Source organism: Meriones unguiculatus, chromosome 14, assembly GCF_030254825.1.
Source record: "Meriones unguiculatus strain TT.TT164.6M chromosome 14, Bangor_MerUng_6.1, whole genome shotgun sequence".
NCBI lineage: Eukaryota > Metazoa > Chordata > Mammalia > Rodentia > Muridae > Meriones > Meriones unguiculatus.
The window spans coordinates 85,072,785-85,095,241 of NC_083361.1; the positions used below are offsets into that span (position 1 = coordinate 85,072,785).

A 22,457-nucleotide genomic window follows, 5' to 3' on the forward strand; every position below is an offset into this window, starting at 1 on the left:
GATGGAAGGAAGCACCTTTCAACGTTCGGAGTCTCGGTGGGGGGACTTCAGGTCAGAGAAGCGGAGGGTGGTGGAGCCGGGATGGAAACTGGGTCTAATCCTGGAGCGAGTAGACGCACACTCTGCTTCACACAGCTCCCCCATCTGCGGGATAAGCACAATCGGAATCCTGTGAGTTCCAGGCTACAGGGAAGGGCTATGCCCCAGGCACCGAAGAATCAAGCTTGCCCAAGGAAAAGGCTTTGTCAGGAAAGTGCTTGCCGTGCCAGCATGAGGAACTGAGTTCAGGTCCCCAGAAGCCACATTAAAAACATGGCCTGGCAGCACCGAGCTGCAGTCCCGGTGCTAGTGGAAGGGCGGGCCAGAGACAGCTGCAACCCCAGAGCGTCCTGGGCAGCCCGTACAGTCCAGTCGCTGGGCTCCACTTCAATGAGAGAACCTCAGAAAGTCAGGGCGTGACTGAGGACAGCACGCAACAGTGGCCTCAGCCTCCACAAGCACACGCGCGCACGCGCGCACCCCCACCCCCCACACACCACAACTTGGGGGGGGGCGGTTCTTGATGTACATCTTTAAAGGCTTAGGCCATGAGATAGCTACCTCTAAGCCCCCTTTCTAGCCAGAAGCACAGAGGACTTAAAAAATGTTTCTCTTTTCTAGACACTTATTTTACAGATGTGAGGACTGAGCTCAGAGGCCCAAAGACAGCAATCCAGGCGGAAGGCTGGCCCAGCATCCAAAACTCTTGTTTGCCGGGTGGTTTCAGATCTTCATGGCTGACTGGCTACAGAAACAATCTCCCCTTCTGTGGCCTTGGGTGAGGGCCTGACCTCCTCTGACCCCCTGTTTCCTCATTTGCTGAGAAGCATAACCACTCCTTGAGGGACTGTGTGGTAGGGACGCTGTCTGCAAAGCACAGCACCAGCCTGGGCATTTGGACGACTGCTTCCTTTCTTCCTCTCCCTGGCTCACTCAGGCACTGTTAGAGAATTCCAACAGAGAAAACCCTACCAGGCCCCTATACACCCTTAGTAGCTGGAAGAGCCCAACACACCTTTGAAACTGTAATTCAGAATAAAATCACTTATTCTGGGTTACAAAATAAAGGTAGAGGGTAATCTAACGCTCTAAGCCAGTGCTTTCTAAAATATAGCATCAAATACCAAATTCTTCCAGAAGCATTTTCTTGCTCCTCTTTGGCTAAAGCTCCCAGATCTACTCTGCTGGAAAAGGGGCTTAGGAGAGCCAGAACTTGCAGAGCTTTTGGGGTGAGCACAAAGGCTTCCCTTGTTAGGCCACGCAGTGGTCCAGGTCTGTAGGGCAGCCAGACTCATTGCGGACTTATCCCGGGCCCCAGAGAGGCCGACCACTGAGACCAGCTCATAGTCTGTTTCTGATACTGAGAGTCCGTTTTCCCTGTGGCCTTGGGACAATCACAGCCCATTTCCAAGCCTCAATCTGTGTCCCCTTCTGTGTAATGAAAGGGTGGGTTAAGCCAATTTCATTGATTTCATCACTAATGGCTGCTTTGGTGTTTCATGGTCACCAGCAATGTGAGGCAGGCTGAAGGAGCCACACGGTAGTCTCTGCCTGCAGTGACAGCTCCTGGGAAGGGCGGGGGCGCCTCGGTCAATAGAGCCGCTCAGACTCCATTATGATCCTGAAAGCACTCCTGGCCCACACAGCCAGAGCCACATTCGTAATTTGATGGTGACAGAGGAGAACACGGGGACTTTGTGAGCCCCTGAGCCACGCAGAACTGGGGGAAGCTCCTTGGAAGAGGTAACATCTGAGATAGTGCCACAAAAGTATGGGGCAAGAGAAAGGACTTATAGGTGGTCAAAATAGTGAGCTGGGGCATTGGGGGCTCAAGACCTGCCTCTGGAAGGAGTTTGCTGGCTTCTCTATTTCTGGCCTTGAGCCTTCACACCAGCCTCTCTCTCACTCTATGATAGATGAAGCAGAGGAGGGGAAGAGGGTGCAATTGGACTGGATGGCTTTGAACCTCCATCATTGGAGATCCAACTTGATCCAAGTCCAAACATTGCATACACAGCACAGCGACTTCTTGGCCTTTCATGCCATTCGGGGAAATGCAGTTTGCAGTCTTTGGCATTAGGTAATGAGGTGGGTTAAGCAAGTTAGGTCACTGTGGGTTAATTCTCTGCTTTTTCTGCTAAGATGGTAGGGATCACTCCCAGACACACTTTCAAGAGGGCTCCTATAGTGAAGGGTCAGGAAAACATGGCACCAGCTTTCATTGATAATGGAGATGGAGGCACATCTTCACTTTACACTTAAAGAGATTGACAAATGTCCTCCGAAATGCCAATGAAGTGGCACTGTTAGCACAGGCACAGAGACTGTAAGGGAAAGCCTGATCCCATCCTTCCTCTCACGACACCTGGGCTTCCAGACTCCCTGAGGAAAGCAAGACAAAACACAGGGTTGGTGGGGAGAGGTCCAACACAGAGAGTTCTAGCTCTGTGGCTGACTGTCAGTATTAACCTGAATCAGACCTTAGCCTATTCATCAAGTTCTTTTTGTTTGTTTTTCAAGACAGGGTTTCTTTTTTGTGTAACAGCCCTGGCTGTTCTGGACTTGCTCTGTGGACCAGGCTGGTCTTGAGCTCACAGAGATCCGCTTGCCTCTGCCTCCCAAGTGCTGGAACTAAAGGCGTGTGCCACCACACCTGGCTTCATCAAGTTTTTAATTTCTAATACTGGATACTTTAGTTCTGGGATATGTTTTAATAGATTCCAATTTTCTGTTGAAATTCTCAAGTCATTTTCACAAACATTTTTCTATATAAAATATGAGCATTCATACTTATGTCCTTGTTTACTCATTTAGGGATCTAGACTTTTTAAATTAACTAATTTATTTGTATATTTTACTTCATTTTATTTTGCGATATTGGGAATTGAACCCAGGGCCTTGTGTGTGCTAAGTGGATGCTCTACTTTGGGGCTACAGCCCAGCCTTTGATCATTTGTGTAACATTTATAGTATACTCTCCCTTCTGGTCATATTCTCCTGACTTTACTAAATAATTTTTTTGTGAGCTGACATTATTAATAATAGACACATTGGACACTTTTGATAACAAACATGTCTTACCAGACACACTTCCCATTTCTCTCTCAGGCAGGAAGAATCAGGTACTGAGCATTTCAGGCTAATCGGTATTTGATTTAGGTTTTTGGTTGCTTCAATCGCAGTAAGAGTCTAACTTTTTCTGGGTTAGGGTTCTCTGTCTCCTCCACGCTGACAGGGGAGATTTGCCTCATTTTGGAAGGTACTGGTAAGGCGCTTGGCTGTCCTTCCCACCCACCTCCATACCCTCCTTTCCCACACACACACAGCTTCAAATCTTTGCGAAATGCTAAGAGCAGAGCAGTGTATGTGTGAGGCAAGCCCTCTCCTTTGGCCTTTTATGTACCAATGGCTCCTGGGAGATCTTAGTCAAGTTTAGCCCTCCAACCTCCTTTGCACAGCCCCAGGATTCAAGTGATTTATGGGAAAGGCTTATCCACTCAGAGTGCTTTAAGTGTTTAATCTACATTGTAAGCCTTTACTGATTGACACAAGCTTGCTGGTTTCTCTCATGCCCAAGTTCCCCTGCTTAATTCAAGCCAGCCCCAAATCAAACACTCTCTGAGGGGGGAAAAGTCAGTGATTTTATATTTACTCCAGAAGGTCTTAAGGCCTGTGGAAGTCCAATTCATTTCATCCATTTTGCATCTGTGCTTCTCCGCTTTAATTTCTAGAATGTGGCGGCGCAGGCCTGTAATCTCAGCACTTGGTACACCAGGGCGGGAGGATCAGGAGAAGGTCAGCCTCTGCTCCACCGTGAATGCAAAGCCAGGCCAGGCCACATGAGCCCCGATCTCAACAAAATGATGATCCATGTCACTTATCCAGGTTTTCCTAGTTGTCTGGCCTACTGTACCCTACCAAGAAGCAAAGGCTCAGATACCCAGCGCGCATGCAACCGAAAGAGTCCCTGGCCGAGGACCACAAGCAAGGAGGAGGCCTGATGAATGTGTAAACTGCAATGTGCTACTGGGAACCTCCGACAAAGCTGTCCTTCCGAAGCCGCTTTGAGTGAGTGCAAAAGTAGGGCATGAGTTGAGGAGCTTGGTGTCAGAGGTCCAAAAGCCTAAATCACGTAGTGGAGTCTGAGATAAAGCCTGGAGGGAAGCTTTCCAAAGCATTTTGTGATGGTGTCTGACCACCAAACATTACTTCTGATTTTCCCACGGGAAAGCCTGGGACACGGGTCTTCATCTGCTTTGTCACCCACCTTCTGTTTGGCAGACTCTTCATTAGTGTTTGGCAGAGCCAGGGCTCAGCCTACCATCAGTCCTCTGGAGCTGGCTATAAACAACTGTGCTCAGGTTGATTCAGAGCAGACACTATGGGGTTATTACGATGATAGAATTCTTTGTTTCTCTGATTTTCAGGTGTCCCAGCAGCCCATGACCCAGACCTCCAGTCCCGTTCCCCTATGGAGGCTACAAGCTGCAATGGATCAGTCGATGGCTCTACCGTCTTCTACCTAGTGGGCATCCCCTCTCTGCCAGAGCCCTTCTACCTTCCTGTGTTCTCCCTGTTCCTTTTGTTCTACCTGCTCATCCTGCTGGGCAACACGCTGATCATGGTGGCTGTGGTGACAGAGGCCAGCCTGCACAAGCCCATGTACTTCTTCCTAATCAACCTCTCAGCTCTGGACATCCTTTTCACCACAACCACCGTCCCTAAGATGCTGTCCCTATTCCTGCTTGAGGACCACTTCCTCAGTTTCCCTTCCTGCTTATTGCAGATGTACCTCTTCCAAAGCTTTACATGTTCAGAAGCCTTCATCCTGGTGGTCATGGCCTATGACCGCTACGTGGCTATCTGCCGTCCTCTGCACTACCCTGTCCACATGACCCCACAGACTAACACTGCCCTGGCAGCCAGTGCCTGGATCACCGCCCTCCTCCTGCCAGTCCCAGCAATGGTGAAGACCTCTCAGATGGTATATAATAACATCGCCTACATCTACCACTGCTTCTGTGACCACCTGGCTCTGGTCCAGGCCTCCTGCTCAGACACCAGTCCCCAGACCCTGATGGGCTTCTGCATTGCCATGGTGGTATCCTTCCTCCCCCTCCTCCTGGTGCTTCTCTCCTATGCCCGCATCCTGGCCTCAGTGCTTCGCATCAACTCCAAGGAAGGGCGTTCCAAAGCCTTCTCCACCTGCAGCTCCCACCTCCTGGTAGTGGGCACCTACTACTCATCCATTGCCATAGCCTATGTGGCCTACAGGGCTGACCTGCCACTGGACTTCCACATCATGGGTAATGTGGTCTATTCTATCCTCACACCAATCCTCAATCCTCTCATCTACACCCTGAGGAACAAGGATGTCAAGGCAGCCATCACTAAAATTGTTTATCTCAAAAGTGTGGCATGAACGTTTGACCTCTTAATGCAGCTAACTCTGCCTTTAGGGCTCCAACTAACAATGTTCAGCTCAGAGAAGACTGAGTGGTCCAGTGCACAGAATGGAAACTCAATAAATACTACATAATGGCCAAATTAGTGAATGTAATGTTGTACAATAAAAATTCACTTAAGCGAACAGCCCTCTCTTCAATCTTTATAACTCGGTTCATGGCTTTTTCCTTTCTGCAATGAGATAATGTTAACCTTTGTTTTTTATAAGAATCTGTGGTTGTCTAAAAATTTCACCACTGGGTAATTAAAAAACATTTACTAAAGTAAAAAAACAAAAAACAGCATGGCAAGAAAAAAAATGTGTATAAGCAAAGTATATTTGAAAAATTGGAGGCCAGCGAGTTGGCCCAATGTGTAAAGCAGTTGCTGTTCAACCATGAAGATGTGGGTTCAGGTCCCCAGAATCCACAGGGATCCAGATGTGGTCACATCCACCTGCAATCTCAGTGCTCCTGCAGTGAGATGGGATGTGGAGACAGCAGGATCCCTCTGGCCATCTAGCCTGTAGCAGGACACCCACGGTGAACAAACGCTCTCATCTCAAGGTGGAAGGTGAGGACTGACATGTCACAGGGTCCTCTGCCCTCCCCAGGTGTGCCATGGCATGTCTGTGCCCACAATCATACATAGAAACACAGAAATGCACACAGATCACGTACACACAAAGATTCAAAATTTTTTGCATGGCAAGAGACACCCTATCAGAAAAATCTAAGAGAAAAGACATTACTGGGACTGTAGCTCAGCAGAACAGGAATCCCCCACCAAGATTAGCTGCTGACATGCAATGGTTTCTCTAATCCACATCTCCAAACTCTTCAAATTTCTCCCACCAATCTGTCCCAAAGGCTTAAAAACCATGTTGTCATATTTAGGTAAAGCAAAACTCTACATTTGTATTAGTTATTTTTCTTATGACTGTGATCAAAAGACCCAAGAAACAGCACGAAGGACAGATTTCTCCTCCTTGATTTCAAATGCTCACTCCATGGTTACTTGGCTCCAGAAGAACACAGCTGTGGGAACATGAGGAGAAGGAGGAAGAACATGTAGGAAGGCAGCCTAGCCTTCCTACAGGAAGCCAAGCAGGAGAAGCACGAAAGGCTCAAGACAAGACACACCTCCCATGGCCTACCTCCTCCAAACAGAAAATTTCTAGAGCTTCCCAAAACCAACATTAGCTAGGAGCCAAGAAGTCACACACAAGCTGTGGGACATATTTCAAATTGAAATCTAATAGGCCTGCAGCGATGGCCCACGATTTCGTTACCAATATGAACACACAAAACATAAAATGTAGCCTGTACAAAAGCATCACATGCTCAAGTAGGGTGTCAGACGAGGCTCAAACAGACCCAGAAGGCGTAAGCTGCAGGAGCAGGCAGATCACACTTCAGTGATATCCAGTCTCATGGCATTCATATTTTTTAACCAACTCTAAATATGGCCTTATTGGAAAAGTTCTAGAATCTTGGTGGGGGTGGGGCTTCAGGGAAGGAATTATAAATCTTTCTTTAAAATTATGTTGAGGCTTGCCAGGTGGTAGTGGCAATCCTAGCACTTAGGAGGCTGAGGCAGGTGGATCTCTGTACCTCTGTGAGTTCTAGACCAGCTTGGTCAACATAGCAATTGTAACCAAGGCTGCAAAGCGAAACTCTGTCACACAAAAAAAAAAAATACCACAAAAAAAGATAAAATAAAATAAAAATATACTGCAGCTTTTAAAAAGTGAACAAGACCACATTACAAGCCCATGCAGGTGGATTTCTGGAGAGGAACAAAGAAATGAATGCTATCAATGGACAAATTCTATGAGAGGGTCTCTGATTTTTCATCTAAATTTAGTCCCCTAAAAAGTGAAGTCCAAAGAGATGTGGGTGCATGCCAGGCTATTAGCAAGGGCTACTGGTGTCGTTGGGATATTTAGGGCATTTGAAAGAACAGGGAGAAACACGAGGTCTAGACAAGAGCTTACAGTGGTGAGCTATCAGAATGGGCAGCAGTTGCAGGAGACAATGCAGGCATGACCTGGCAGCCAGCCTGCCTGGCATACTACACTTCTAAAGAAGATTCCCAGAAGCCAGAACACTGAATTGAGAAGTAGCATGAGCCGAGGAGCTGGCCTGCAGACAAGCTTTGTAGTCTTCACGTCTTCTTTAGTGCGCTTCCTCCCCGTGGAGACCCTGACAGCTTGTGGAGGGTAGAGGATCCAAACCCACTTCTGAGTTTGAAAACCCATCAATTCGTGAGCTCGAAAAACCCCACCAATCCCTGAGCCCGCCTAAGCTCAAGACTTGAAATCCCACCAATCCTCACTCTGGAAATTCCCACCCCGGAAATCTTTGCCCCCAAGAAACCCTATATAAAGCCTGCCTCCTGCTCAGCGCTTTGCTGCTTCTCGCCCAAACCGAGGCAGCCACCGTTTTGTGTCTTTTGCAGTAAATCTCATGTATGAAGTTTCCTGTGCAGGGTAATGTGGCATCAGATAGCTGGCGCCTGGAGCCATCCGAGGCTGGAGGAGAGGAAGCCAGCCGTGGGCCAGGCCTGGCTGTGGTCATGAGGAAGACGATGAAGACAGTCTGCCGTGGGGGCCACCGGCTCATCTCTGGATACCTGGATGACTCTGAAGTGGAGAATGAAGCAAAAGGTACTGCTAGAAGAGGCTGTTTAGGTGGGTAAAGATGAAGATAAAGAAATCATTGACATAATGAGTAGCCAGCTTCCAAAGAAAACCCCCTTTTAAAAAATCTAGGTTCTCATGAGGTAGCCCAGGCTGGTCTTGAATTCCTGATCTCTGGTCTGTACCTCCAAGGGCTGGGATTACAGGCTTTGGTGAGGGAGAGAGAGAGAGAGAGACAGAGAGAGAGACAGGGAGAGAGAGAGAGAGAAAACAATGAAAAAAACTTAAGAGAGTTGAATTCCATCATGCCGTGGGGCTGAAGTGGGAGGTTAGCTGCACCACCAGAGACTGCTAAACAGCAAGCATCATCTGAAGAGGCAGGACATGATCTGTGGTGAAAGCCTGGGAAGTTCACACCCTCAGCGACTCCTCTTCCAGGAGACATCTTGAGGACCTGCTGGTATGCTAAGGCCAAAGCACTGAGCACTGTTTGAGCTCAGAGCTGCGGCCCCGCCCATACTCAACGGATGGTGGTAGTCACTGGATCACATCTGCTCTTGCACTGTTTTGGGTTCATGTCAAAACAAATCCCAAAAGCCAGTGCTTCTGCTTCAGCAACTTTCCCATCTTTGAGGCTTATTTCAGTGCTGATGTAGATGAGGTTTTGGCCATGTTGTACGGTGTGACTTGGCAATATTCCTTGGTTCCAGACGGCCCAAATCACTTTTGCTTAGAGCTGTAACACCTGTATTAAGGGGAAAACCTTTCACAGTCAATTCTGAAGTAGGCCTGAGGTCAGAGAGGTAACACCTGTGTTGGTTGCTATTGGCTTTAGGTTAAGAACCTTGATTCTGGTTATCAACAGATGTCATCAAAGGTTGTCACTGGTTAGTCATCTGGAAGAAGAGTCCAGCAGCATCTGGTCCTTCATGGTCAAGCAAAGGCTCATGGAAGGAGTGGGCAGGCCTCTCAAAGAGCATAGAGCCACCAAGGATATCTTCCAGCACAATGTGGAAGCACTTCCTGGCTGTCCTTGCTAAGAAGACCAGACAGGCCTCAGACTCAGCTAGCGTTGGAGTTAACGGTTCCCGACCACCTTGGAAAATCATGAGGGAGGCCAGAATAGCAGTCAAGGCCAGAAGAAGGGTTCTTCTTGATAAAGCCAGAGGACTACACCTCAGCCCATCCGGACTGACTGACTGTCCTACTCCCCAAGGCACAGATGCAAAATAAAAAAGCTTCATCATGCCAGCATAGGAAGACCACCCTTCCTCTTGACCCATAAGTGGTTCTCTACCTACCTCCCAGCCCGTTTGTCCTCTTCCACTGTACACTCAACAAAATAAAGTGAATAAATGATTGAGAAAAAAAGAATCTTGATTCTATGCGTTCACCATTTCACAATTAAAGCCACAAACCACAGACTATTACTCAACTTCCAATGTTTAAACCATGTAAACTGCCTTCATAAACAAATCCGTCAATGTACATCCCAAACATGAACCTTCCCATTCCTAGAAGAGAGGTAGACATAACCCAGTCAATTATCTTCATGCTACCAATCCATTCTTTGATCTTCACTGATAAAAGCTGAAGCTATTTAACCATGCTATGTGTAGGTTAAAAAAAAAAGTTTATCTGGGGAGACTTAAAAAACCCTCACTGTTTTTCTTTTACAGATATCTTACTTAATACACAGAGTTAACTTTCTAGCCAGCATCTCATATTTACAAAGGATCTTCCTATGAATACCACAAAGTCACACTGCACAAAAAAACCTCACACAAGAGATTTATTGGGAAAGACACAAGAGGCTGGCTTCCTCTGCTTGGGTAAGAAGCAGCAAGGAACTAAGCAGGAGGCAGGCTTAGGCAGGTAAGGTTCCTTGAGAGCTAAGCTTTCTGGGGTGAGGATTTCCAGGGTGAGAACTGTCGGGTGCCTGCTCCATCCCATGTGACTTCTAAAGGATTCCCATGGTAGAAAAGGTCACCATAAACGGGAGTGGGCAGAATGGAGTCTGCAAGGTGACCCTGGCCTGAAGGGTTAAAGGTTTGATACTTTGCCAACACCTCAGTTTTACCAAGAGATCGATGACACCTATGCTCATGCAAACAACCCTAGTTAAGCTCAGTGGATCACAAAATAACAAACAAAACAGAAAACAAAAGAAAAAAGATAGTAAGAGGTGGGCTTGTTGAGGGAAAAGAAGGGGTTCAGTGCTAGTGGGGGAATGAGAGAGAATAATGGGAGACATAATGACTAAACTACATTCCATGAAATGTACGTATGAAAGAGTCATGAATAAGAGGCTCCAGTGATAAGGAGAGAGGCTGAACCTGGGTCTACCAAGGCTGATCTGGTTCTTCTTTTGCTAAGAACCCCAAATGCCAACAACAAAGGCCGCCCCTACACACAGGATGTGAATGGCCAGCACTCAAGGAAGTCAGTCAGCAGAGGATGGTGCTGGACCTCTTTCATCATGAAGGGGCACTGTTTGTCTTTCCAGAATGGAAGCCCATCTGGATATAAATCAGCCCTTCTTGCTCGCAGTGTATCTGCCATTGTTGCCTGCGCCCCTAATAAGCGCCTTAACTGTTAGCCACTCCTCACGGTTGTGACAGAATGACTGGTAAAGTCAGCCTAAACGTCGGTTCGGCTTGCAGCTTTAGAGGGCTTATGCCATGATTATTTGGCGTGGTTTCCACGGGCTTGTGTTGAGCACAGCAAAGCTGGTCACCTCATGGTGGACATGAGCAGAAGTCAGCTAAACCCCTACAGGACACGCCTCCGGTGCTTTACTTTCTGAAATTAGGCCCCACCTCCCAGCTCACATCAAATTATGACGCTACTGATAACTAAATCCACCGAGGAGGTGGGAGCCGTCATGATCCAATCACTTCTCCAAATCACATTGACTGGCAGCCAAGTCTTCAACACAGGAGCCCTCTGGAAATATTTCCTGTGCGAGCCATAATCATTTACTCATCATAATGATGTCCTGTATAACCTTGCTTTCGAAGAAGGCACACAATTCATAGCAAAAGAGGTGAAGCAGCGAGTCTCAGGCACGCGAGAGTCACAGATCTTACAATGCAGCCCATTACTTACAAGGCAGGGACCAAAAACAGACTGAAGACTCAGCCTGGGTGCTGGCTGGGTGACCATAGCTGGAAGGGGGCACTCATGCCGCCTGGTAAGTTAAAATCTATACTGTTAACAAGCAGCCAATAAATATGCAGTTTCCAGTCCATGCAGAGTAGACAGGTCTAGGATGTGAGCTAGGCGGGTCGCTCTCTCTAGCCCTGAGAACCAAATATTTCCTCCCTCCCCCTCAGATTTAGATTCTGTGTCTCTAAACCATAGGTCCTAAGAATGCACACATCTCCCAAGATCAGAACAGTAATTTCACTGGCCTGGAAGCTGGGATTATCATGTGCAGTTTGGAGATCCCGGGCCACTGAATCTATAAACTAAGGAAGACACAACTAATATAGCTTGCCCAGAAGAAAAAATACAGAGGAAGTGGAACTATTTCTGGAACCAGAGGCTTGTCTGGAAGGCATATTCCTATTCCTAGGGCTATGATGAAAGTTAATGGAGAGCCAGCAAACCCAGGAAGGAGTTCCTATTGAACAGCCCCGGGTCACTTGCTCTTGAGCAGTAGGAAAGAAACAGCTTTGGGTCAGAAAACTAACTCTGCCTCCATCCATCACTGCCAAAATGAACAAGTCGTTTTATCCCCTAAGTCTCATTGTTCTTTTGAACTTCCTGCTGTGCCATATTGTTACTTCTCGTCTCTTCTGTTGTGAGGAACAGAAAAGATAATGAGAACAAAGGTTATATATACCTATATCATTATTGTAAAATTCTGGGCCCTTGAGGGTTGTTAGTGACAATCTTCCCATGATTAACCAAGCCCAGGGGCAGATCTTACCTCCCTGAGATGAATGCTGTAGGAGACGCCAGCAAGTGATTTCCTGGGAGTGTGTGGCATGGTACAAGGGAAGAGGCATACTGAATAAAGGCACCCAAGAGACTTGGCTGGAAGGAGAGGGCTGAGGTTTTAATGAGCTCAAGCTTATCCCAGCCTGCTACTTCTGCTGAGGCCTGGTGTGGAGAACCACGGCAGACATCACTAGGGGCAAGATCCAACAGGTGAGCATTGCTAAGGATGGAGAAGCCAAAGAGATGCAGAGAGTGGTAAAGTAGAGAGACATGGACCAGGTCCAGGGACTATAGATTTGGGCCAGAAAGATTGAGTATAAAAAGAGAAAAGGTCCCAGGATCCAGGATCAATCAACGCACACACGCTGTGGGATCCTAGGCTAAATACACTGCCCGGTGAAGGCAAGGAGGTGTGCCCACAGGCAAGGTTCAGACCATCTGAGCCCAGCCCTTCCCACAGGAGAACAAGGCAGATAACAACAGCTGGAGTCAGGGGAAACTCCAGCAAATTCTGAGCTTTGACGTGGTTTAGTCTCAGTAAGCATTGTCTTTCTAAGCAGTCTCTCTAGAAAAATAAAACAAAACCTTTCAAGGTTGCAGATGAGAAAACCAAGGTTCTGAATGTGAAGTCACACCCGTGGAGGTTGCAACAGGAATTCATATGCATGCAAATCAGTTTTCTGTCTCCCAGGTTCACATTCTTGACTCTTAAAAGGCCAGCACTTTGTGAAGGGAAGAGGCTTTCTGCCACTTAGAACATGGATCGTGGGACATCTGTCCTGAAGCCCCTTCTTTGCCAAACACACAAGGGACACTCAGAAGGTGTCTCTTTGAACTTGAAACCCTTCAGAGACCTTTACCTCACAGCCGTCACTGTACAAATGAGCGAAACAAGGCGCAAAGCTTCAAGTCTTTGCCTGAGAGTGGCTGAGCTCTCTTGATTGACAGGTACATACTGTAGCCCTTCGAGGCTGGCTTCTAAAAGACCCTCTGCTCTGGACCATCACTCTCCGTGGCTTTGGACATGACCTGCCATTCTCTTACACTCAGGCCCTTTGTTTTGCAGAGGGATGGCTTCTACCAGTCAGTGCTGTGTGATAAGAGGAGATGGTGACAAGTTTAGGTTGCACATTCAGATGACTCCTGCATCTCTCTTCCTTTTCCACCAGTGCTGGAACTGGTACCTAGATGGCCACTGCCAGGAAGATGTTTTCAGGGCAGGGCCTGCTGGTCTAAGCACAGAGCAGCACTGCTCAGACCTAGCATGTACTTCCGATGAAAACAACCCCGGCCTCACCTAGCCCTCAAAGACCGGAAGAAAAAATTAAAAACTTTTAGTTTTATCTGGCATTATCAATTAAAATAGAGAGGGAAACCTTTGCCATAATATTTTTCTCTTGGAAATTTGACCTTCTAGGTTTGCTGGAAAAGACTTGTGGGTGAATGAGTCTTTTCCCAGGAACAAAGGCATGGCAGAGACATCCCGCAGAAGCAGCCAGCTAACTGTGGCATCTGGAAAACCTCTGTCCTGCGCAGTCATTTCCCTATGTAGGGAGCTGAAATTAAAAAAAAAAAAAAAAAAAAAAAAAAAAAAAACAACTTTCCAGTTATTGCATTAATAAGTTAAGCATGAGAGACATTTCCTTAGAAGAATGGGAAATTAGGTTGCTCGAAAGCGAGCAAGGAGACTGTACTCACGAATCAATGGGATTAAGGATGCGGCAAGAGCTATTTCGTCCAAGGGATGAACCCAAAGCTAAGTCATTATTTCTCTTCAGCTCAGAACCTCCAGATTTGTGGACCGAAATACTGGCTTCCGGTTTCTTTGAAAAGATTCTTTTTACTTGGAATCACTTCATGTGCCAGTACCCCACAAACCATCCCAGGGTACCATGGCACCCCTGAGCAATGTCCCAGGAGTTCCACTCGGCGGTGGGCGTGTTCAATCAGAAAGCCTGCTGAGCTGAAATAGCCTTTAGTGACCTGCTTAGATGTTTCTCTCTCACTGAGGAATTGTGAGACAGGACAGTCATCAGGACCCCGCTCGAGAATGATTCTTCACACCTGGAGGATTTTCAGTGTCCCCCTCGCCCTGTCACAGCCACAGAGCCAACCCCTGCCCCCAAATTAGAGCCACGATACAGACATCCCGGAGGCAGAACTCAGATGTTTCAACGTAGAGGCGGAGAGCAGAACACTGAGCCAGGCAAACAAGGAAGAAAGTCCCCAGTTAGTAACTACGATGGGACATCTGGTTTCCCTACGTGGATGTGACAGGGCGTATCATGCTTTTTAAAATCTTGAGGTATTCTCAAAACAGAAAAAAAAAAATAGAGTCCTTGCTTAGGGGCTCTGACACCCTCCCCTCGCATAAGATCATATAATACACAAAGAATACAAGCACCCGAAGCTCTCCCATAACTCAACGAGGCGGTCATGTGACAGGCCGGGTAATGTCTGTCTTTACCATTAGGATTTCAGAAGAGTAAAATATGCCTACTGTCTCCTCAGCAAACGTCACATGGACTTAGTGGTGCAGATGTGTTATCTATACTTGATTTTAAAAAGCAAAGAGTATATTTTGGTACCAGACAAAGAATTTGGGGAAGATTTTTAGCTCCTGATCCTCCTGCTCTGTGTAGCTGGCCAGATTCAGGACTTGCTAGGGAGTAGAGCAATCTTCAGTGTACCAGGCCAGGCCTCTACCCACTGAGCTAAAGACATACCTGAGATGAAGAACTTGGAATAGGACCAATCCCACTGAACTTCCTCTAGAAATGGTAGTAAATGAATTGTTTGTATTAATTAAACAATGATATGGTTGTTATGTGATTCTCATGGCAGAATTTATGGTCGTTCTGAGCCATATGGGTCTTATGGACATGGGAACCTCCTGAGCATCAGGTTTTAACCCACCATGGAGGACACAGCCTGTAATGCATCAGGAGACTCTCAGACTATCTTCTACCTCACAGGCATTCCCTCTCTGCAAAAATCCCTCTTCCTTCCTGTCTTCTTCATCTTTCTCCTCCTCTACCTGCTCATCCTGCTGGGCAACACCCTGATCCTGGTGGCTGTGGTAACAGAGCTCAGCCTGCACAAGCCCATGTACTTCTTCCTAATCAACCTCTCAGCTCTGGACATCCTTTTCACCACAGCCACCGTCCCTAAGATGCTGTCTCTATTTCTGCTCGAGGACCGCTTCCTCAGTTTTTCTGCCTGCTTCCTGCAGATGTATTTGTTCCTGAACATAACAGACTCCATTTTGTCACTGTCCTCCATATTATACGTGACCTAAAACTTACCCCCGCTTCAGAAAAACATGCTTATACCTGTAGAAAGCCACAACATTTCTGAGAAGGACCGCAAAATGTGCCAACCCTGAAACCAGCTGATGAGAAAACAGGTCAAAATGACCGTTTTCCTTATGGTTACTAAAACAATTATATGTTGTCATTATGGTTACCAAAATAGTTACTATAGATGGTTACAGCTTGCCTCTAACCAATCACTATGTAACGAGCCTGCTCTTGCTAAATGTCACCCAATCCTGTAACTGCCATGTCTGGAAGGGCCTTCCCCTATAAAACATAGCTTCTTTGTAGACTCAGAGGTCCTAGCCTCTGACTGCTGGGTCAGTTCATGCTGGGAGGCCAAGCTTAAGCCTGTAATAAAGGCTCTTTGCTTTTACATACGATTTCTGACTCCTGGTGTGGTCGGTGGTCTTTTGGGGTCTCAGGAACTTGGCACATCATTCTTCATCCTGGTGGTCATGGCCTATGACCACTACGTGGCTATCTGCCGTCCTCTGCACTACCCTGTCCACATGACCCCACAGACCAACACTGCCCTGGCAGCCAGTGCCTGGATCACTGCCCTCCTCCTGCCCATCCCAGCAGTGACACAGACCTCTCAGATGGCATTTGACAATATCACCTACATCTGCCACTGCTTCTGTGACCACCTGGCTGTGGTCCAGGCTTCCTGCTCAGACACCAGTCACCAGACCCTGATGGGCTTCTGCATTGCCATGGTGGTATCCTTCCTCCCCCTCCTCCTGGTGCTTCTCTCCTATGCCCACATCCTGGCCTCAGTGCTTCGCATCAACTCCAAGGAAGGGAGTTCCAAAGCCTTCTCCACCTGCAGCTCCCACCTCCTGGTAGTGGGCACCTACTACTCCTCCATTGCCATAGCCTATGTGGCCTACAGGACTGACCTGCCGCTAGACTTCCACATCATGGGTAATGTGGTATATGCTATCCTCACACCTGTCCTCAATCCTCTCATCTACACCCTGAGGAGCAAAGATGTCAAGGCAGCCATCACTAAAATCATATATATCGAGACTCAGGCTTTGATAAGGATATTAACCTTTAAATCAAGTTAGTTCTAGTCCCAGGACACTAACCAAGGGTGCTTAACACAGAGTAGAAACTCATTAAATATTGTCGAATGTCTAAACTGATGGATGATATTCTCTAAGTTCTGATATGGTGTCATCTCTAGGATACGTTGAATAAGAACAAACTGCAGGTGTATTTTTCTAAGAAAAGAGGTAGCTTTTTAAATTTTTTTGGGGGGGGAAATCCTCTCTTTAACTTATAAACCAATGAGAAGGAAGGGGTAGGGTGTTGGGAAGAAAAGCCAAACCAACACTGATGCACATCCTGATAATAGGCATAGATGAAAGGAATTTATCCAGTGCTGCCGGATGTCTGCAGTGGATATCTTTCTGAGGGGCTTGATGAAACTTTGTAATTTTGATGCAAACTTGAAATTGATGAAGTTTACTGATTTAAGAGTCGTGGCTGTTTTGTCTTAGGTTCCTTGACGTGTAGTTGTCTCACCTGTGGACATGTGCTGTAATCCTGTAATCGTTGGAGAAGAGGTTTATGTAGGTGATGCTTTCATCTCATCTGGTATATCAGAGCACAAGTGATACCAGTCTGCCCTAGTCACCAGGGGCGTGGTGACGTTGCTTATATCGTGAGCATTTGGCTTATGGAGAAGCTGGTTGACTGCCTTCAGAGGGGCTCTCTGAGCGTGCATGCTCACTAGCAATGAGCGTGCCTGCTGCATTCTCGCCAGCTGTCCTGCTTGTTGGCGTTCTTTAACCTCAGCCATTCTTACAACTGTTGTAGCTTTAAAAGTTCTCTAGCCAGGGGTGCTGGCTCTGGCCCTGACGGCACAAGCATTGCTGAGACTCTCTTGGTACATGTATTATCGAATTTAGTTTCTACACAGTTCTTATCATTGAAGTAAGCATAGACTACATTTGCTAGGTAGACATTTTTTTGAGAATTATCAAAGAGGAGACTTTGTGGCTCGGTCCGATGGTCTTTAATCCCAGCACTCACGAGGCACAGGCAGGCACCAGATCTCCATGAACTCAAGGTTAGCCAGAGCTACATAGTAAGACCCTGTCTCAAACAGACAGAAATGATTTCTGAACTCTAAAATGTTATTAAGAGACTGATCTTTTTCACATGCTCATTTTCCATCTGCTGATCCTGGTTGGTGAGGTCTCTTCAGAACTTTTGGGTTTCCTGTTTTCATGTTAAATATTAAAACTTTACTATATATGCTAAGTAGAAGTCCCGTGATTAACAAGTGGATTCCTCTAGTCAGTGACTGATCTTTCTGTTTTTTGTGTGGTGTGTTTGTGTGTGTGCATGTCCATGTCATATGGGTGCAAGTGTGTAGGCAGGTGTGTGTGTGTGTGCTTGTGTGCGTGTGTGTGTGTGTGTGTGTGTGTGTGTGTGTGTGTGCTTGCTCATGCGGGTCCATGCTGTTCTGTTGGGATAATCCTTTTGTGCACTGTACGAAGGTGTCTCTGTGGTATTCAGTTGTTAGTTTTGTACTGGCAGAGAGCTGAGCACTGTCTGGACTTTGGTTGTTATTCTGTTATTATTCTGTTGCTATTCTGATGGCTCAGCAGCTGCGTCTTATTTTGTAAAGGTCTTCTTTCCTCATCTTTTGATTGGCTTAATAAGAATCTGAAGACCAATATCTAGGCAGGAGAGGAAAGGCGGGACTTCCAGGCTGAGAGAGTCTCTGGGAGAAGAATCAGACACGACTGAAATGGAAAATATGAAACTATGACATTTCTGGAAATTTACTATTTTCCGTAGGAAAGCAACCTGGGATTGGTGATGAGTACTTAAATATATCAAATAGTGAGAGAGTCTGTCTCAAAAAACAAGGTGAAATGTAATGGAAGAAGAAAACTGACATTGACTTCTGGCCTTCAAAACCTGCACACAGATGTGCACAAATATTACACAAACATGCACGTACGTGGATACACATGCACACACATATCACAACTTACTTTTACTTTTCCTTGACATTTCAAAATAGGGATATGGATCACTTAGAACTGTTTTATTTAGGACATTTTACAATCCCCCCACCTATCTTTTGTTTTCTATCTTAATTCCACTGTGATTCAAGAATAATATACTTAGTCCTATATCCATTTCATTTTTTCTATTTTTTAAAATAATTTATTTAATGCTATTTTATGGGCATTGGTTTGAGTGTGTCAAATCCCTTGGAACTGGAGTTACAGACAGTTGTGAGCTGCCATGTGGGTGCTGGGATTTGAACCCGGGTCCAATTTAGGAAGAGCAAACAGTGAATTTTTTTCTATTTTTAAAATACATTTCTGCTTACTAGCCCCAAGTATGGCCCACATTGGAGGAAGTTTGCATGCACTTGGACATGTGTTTTGCTACGGAGTGTTCCCTTAGATCTTGTCACCTGACAGTGCTGTCTGGACCTTCTGGGCCTCAGCTGACTTTCTCTCAGGTTGTGCTAGCAATTGCTGAGAGAGGGTTTTAAATCTCCAGCCCTAAGCAGAGATTTGCCCACCTTTCCTTCACTTCCACAGTTTTTGTTTCCTGTGACTTGCTATATATGTGTATGAACTCTAACTACTGACCCCTTCACATAGACACACGCATCCTGTGGCTGTTCAGAGCTGTCTAAGGTGGTTTAAAATCCGAGCACTTACCTTCTCCCGGGTTCTTCAGTCATCTCCTCTCAACCCGAGAGTTGGCCAACACTCTGAAAGGACTTTATATTGCAGTTTTGGTGCTTCTCTATCATATTCTTTCCAGGACTTTGTTTCTTAATTTCCAATAACTTCAAGCACCCACACTGCAGCCTGTGTCTCCTCATCTCAGAATTTGAGATGAGGAATTCTGAGTGAACTTTGTTTTTCCACCTTGCACCTTGGAGAAGAGTGTCAAGTAAAGGGCCAGTATTGACTCTACCTTGAGTGTCCCTCTTTTCCTTCAAGCCCTGCCATGATCTGCACTCCAGAGAATTTGAACAGTTGTTTTATACAGTATATCCAGTCTTTTAAGGTAATTTTTGGGCAAAGTTTAATGAAAATTTAATCTCAAACAAGCTACTCTCTCATAGCTCAAACTTTAAAAGTCTCTCGAGGTAACACACATTATTAATAGAATAATCACAGCCCCTAGGATTTTAGAGATGACACATTTTCTATTCTTGTTTTGAGTGATAGTTCTTGGCCCCAATCAGAGCGAATGCCTGACTGAGGAAGACTGTGAACATGGGTCCCTGGTCCTTCTTTATGAGCTGACTGATAAACTGAACACACAGCATAAAACTGGACACACATAAAAGGATCCATCATCATTTGAACCCACAAAAGGTAACTTTGGACCTGTACAGAAGTATCTCATGACCGAGTGGAAGTAATCAGTATCACGAGGCTTAAATAGCCCTTGAAGACATGAACAGCTTGCATGAGCAGGCAGTCCCAATCCAGTGTCCCACGGCATTTATATCTTTCCATCAACTCTTAACTATGGTCTCATGAGAAAGCCTCTGCTCCTTATAATTAATTCCCTCAGGAATTAAAAAGTTCAAGCCTAAAACAACAACTATTTCTCCAAAATACATCAGAACCAGCTAACATTGCCCTGCTGCTGAGGGCCCTCAAGGAGACTATCAAGCAAATGAGCCTTAGCAATGGGCGGAACTTACAGCAATGTCTCTGCTTTCTACCCAAGTCCATTATACCTTGAAAGTAAAATCCAAAAAGCCATGGATCTATGCCAGTCTAAGGGCATGAATAGGGCAGTTAAGGTGGTAGGTCTCTAAAACAGACACACACTGTGAAGATATCTTCACCCATGTGACTATTTACTGAAGTACGTCCATGATAGTCAAGGTCTCATAAAAAAGAGCAAGAGCTGGAAAAATCACAAGGCTGCTTAGAGCCTGTGAACATCCCAGAATTTGTTCCAAAGAATCCTGAAAAAGGAAGGAGTGCTGCAATGGCATTGGTGGAGACTGGACAGGATTTCATCGAGGCTGATATGCCTCATCTTCTGCTAAGAACCCAAGATACCAGCAACAAGGACCAACACTGAGCCCTTGATGTAAAGGACCCACTGGTCAAGGAAACCAGCTGTGGATGATACTGGATCTCTTTTATCGTCATGGGTTGATGTTTTTTCTTTAGCAGAATAAAAATCTATTCTGAACATGAATTATTTCCTCTTTTTAAAAATATATTTATTTATTCACTTTATATCCCAAATGTACCCCCTCCCTTCATTCTTTCCTCCCACCCTTTTCCCCTTTCCCCTGTCCCTTTCCCTTCTCCTCAGAAAAGGGGAGATTCCCCCCCCCCGCCAACCCACCCCTGTACTTCAAGTAACATCAGGACAAGCACATCCTCTTCCATTGAGTGCAGACAAGGCAGCCCAGTGACCTAAAAGCAGGCAACTGAGTCCGTGTCAGATTCAGGCCCCACTCCATTTGCTAGGGAACCCACATGAAGACCAAACTGCCCATCAGTTATATATGTGTTGAGGTCCTAGGTTTAGTCCATGACTACTCTTTGATTGGTTCTTCAGTCTCTGTAAGCCCCCATGGGCCTAGATTAGTTGACTCTGTTCGTCTTCTTGTGGAGTTCTTGTCCCCTCCAGGTTCTTCTATCCTTCTCCCAACTCTTCCACAAGACTCCCCAAGCTCTGCCTAATGTTTGACTGTGGATCTCAGCATCTGTTTCAATCTGCTGCTGGGTGGAGCCTCTCAGAGGACAGTTATTCTAGACTCTTGTCTGCAAGCATAACGCAGTATCATTAATAGTGCCAGGGGTTGGCTCTCTGCTATGGGGTAGGTCCCAGGTTGGTTGGCCATTCCCTCAATCTCTGATCTATTTTAATCCCTGCATTTCTTGTATGTAGAAATTTGCAGGCAAATGGATGGAATTAGAACATATCATCCCGAGGGAGGTAAGCCAGATGCAGAAAGACACAGTTGGAATGTACTCACATGTAAGTGGTTGTTAGCTATGTTGTATAGGATAATCACACTACAAGCCACAGACTCAAAGAAACTAAGTAACACGGAGCGCCCAGGGGAAGATGCTTGACTATGACTCAGAAGGGGAAAGAGAATAGACATCAGAAGTGGATGAAGTGTGGGAACTGGGTGGGAGAGTGTGGGGAGGAGAGCAAGGGTGGGGTCAGATGTGGGGAGAGCATCAGTGAGAGGTGAGAGGGCTTAGAGAGAGGAGGGAAACTGAGTGGGGAACATCTCTAGCACAAGGTGGAGACTTGCAACAGAATAGGCCCCTGGGAGGATATGGGGGTGACTCTAGCTGAGAATCCTAGTAGCGGGGTACCTGGAGACTGAAGTGGCCACTTCAAAGCAAGGCAGGATTTCCAGTAGAGGGAGGGGGCAGCAACCCACCCACCAAACCTTTGGCCCAGGATTCACCCCTCTTACTCACATGCATTTCCCAGTGTCACCTTCTGTGTATTCCAAAAATGCATTGTATGTGCTTGTCCGCCACAGGCTCAAGTATTTAAACATTTGGTCTCCTGTTGGTACTGCTGTTTGGGATGTTATGGAACTTTTAGGACGTGGAACCTTGCTGGAGGAAGTGTTACTCGGGGGCTGGCTTTGAGGGATTCTGCCCCCACCCCGCTTCCTGCTTGCTTTCTTTGCTTCCTGTGTGTGGTTGAAATGTGATCTTGGCTTCTTGTCCTGCCCCTATAGATACCCAGCTCTGTGAAACTGTAGGACACACTGTAACACACGACAGCTTCCATGATGAGAGTCTGTCATTGTTGTTTTGTTTGTTTGTTTGTTTGTTTGTTTGTTTGTTCTGAGGGGAGGCTTCAAGGGCAGAGGGTGGATACAAAGGAGTGGGGAGATGAGTGAGACTGAGATGCATGATGTGAAATTCACAATGAATCAATAAAAAGTTAAAAACAAAAACAATGAATAGAATACATCTTCCAGGACTCCAGTGATTCACTTGCCTGGAAGCTGAGCTCACCTCCCCAGATTTTGGGGATCTTTATACTTCGTGTTCAACAGACAAAGAAGGGTACTG

The 22,457-nt window shown here is 46.3% G+C and overlaps 2 protein-coding genes across 2 annotated transcripts; both read left to right on the forward strand.

The window, feature by feature from the left end:
• The first annotated feature begins 4,510 nt into the window (after positions 1–4,510).
• LOC110560410 (olfactory receptor 2AT4) lies at positions 4,511–5,461 on the forward strand. The gene has a single exon (XM_060366275.1). The coding sequence runs from the start codon at positions 4,511–4,513 to the stop codon at positions 5,459–5,461; it is 951 nt and encodes a 316-aa protein (XP_060222258.1).
• A 9,526-nt stretch (positions 5,462–14,987) lies between these two features.
• On the forward strand, positions 14,988–16,457 carry LOC110560403 (olfactory receptor 2AT4-like). The gene is made up of 2 exons (XM_060366276.1): positions 14,988–15,328; positions 15,824–16,457. Exons 1-2 carry the CDS (start codon positions 14,988–14,990, stop codon positions 16,455–16,457), a joined length of 975 nt encoding a protein of 324 aa, XP_060222259.1.
• The last annotated feature ends 6,000 nt before the right edge of the window (positions 16,458–22,457 follow it).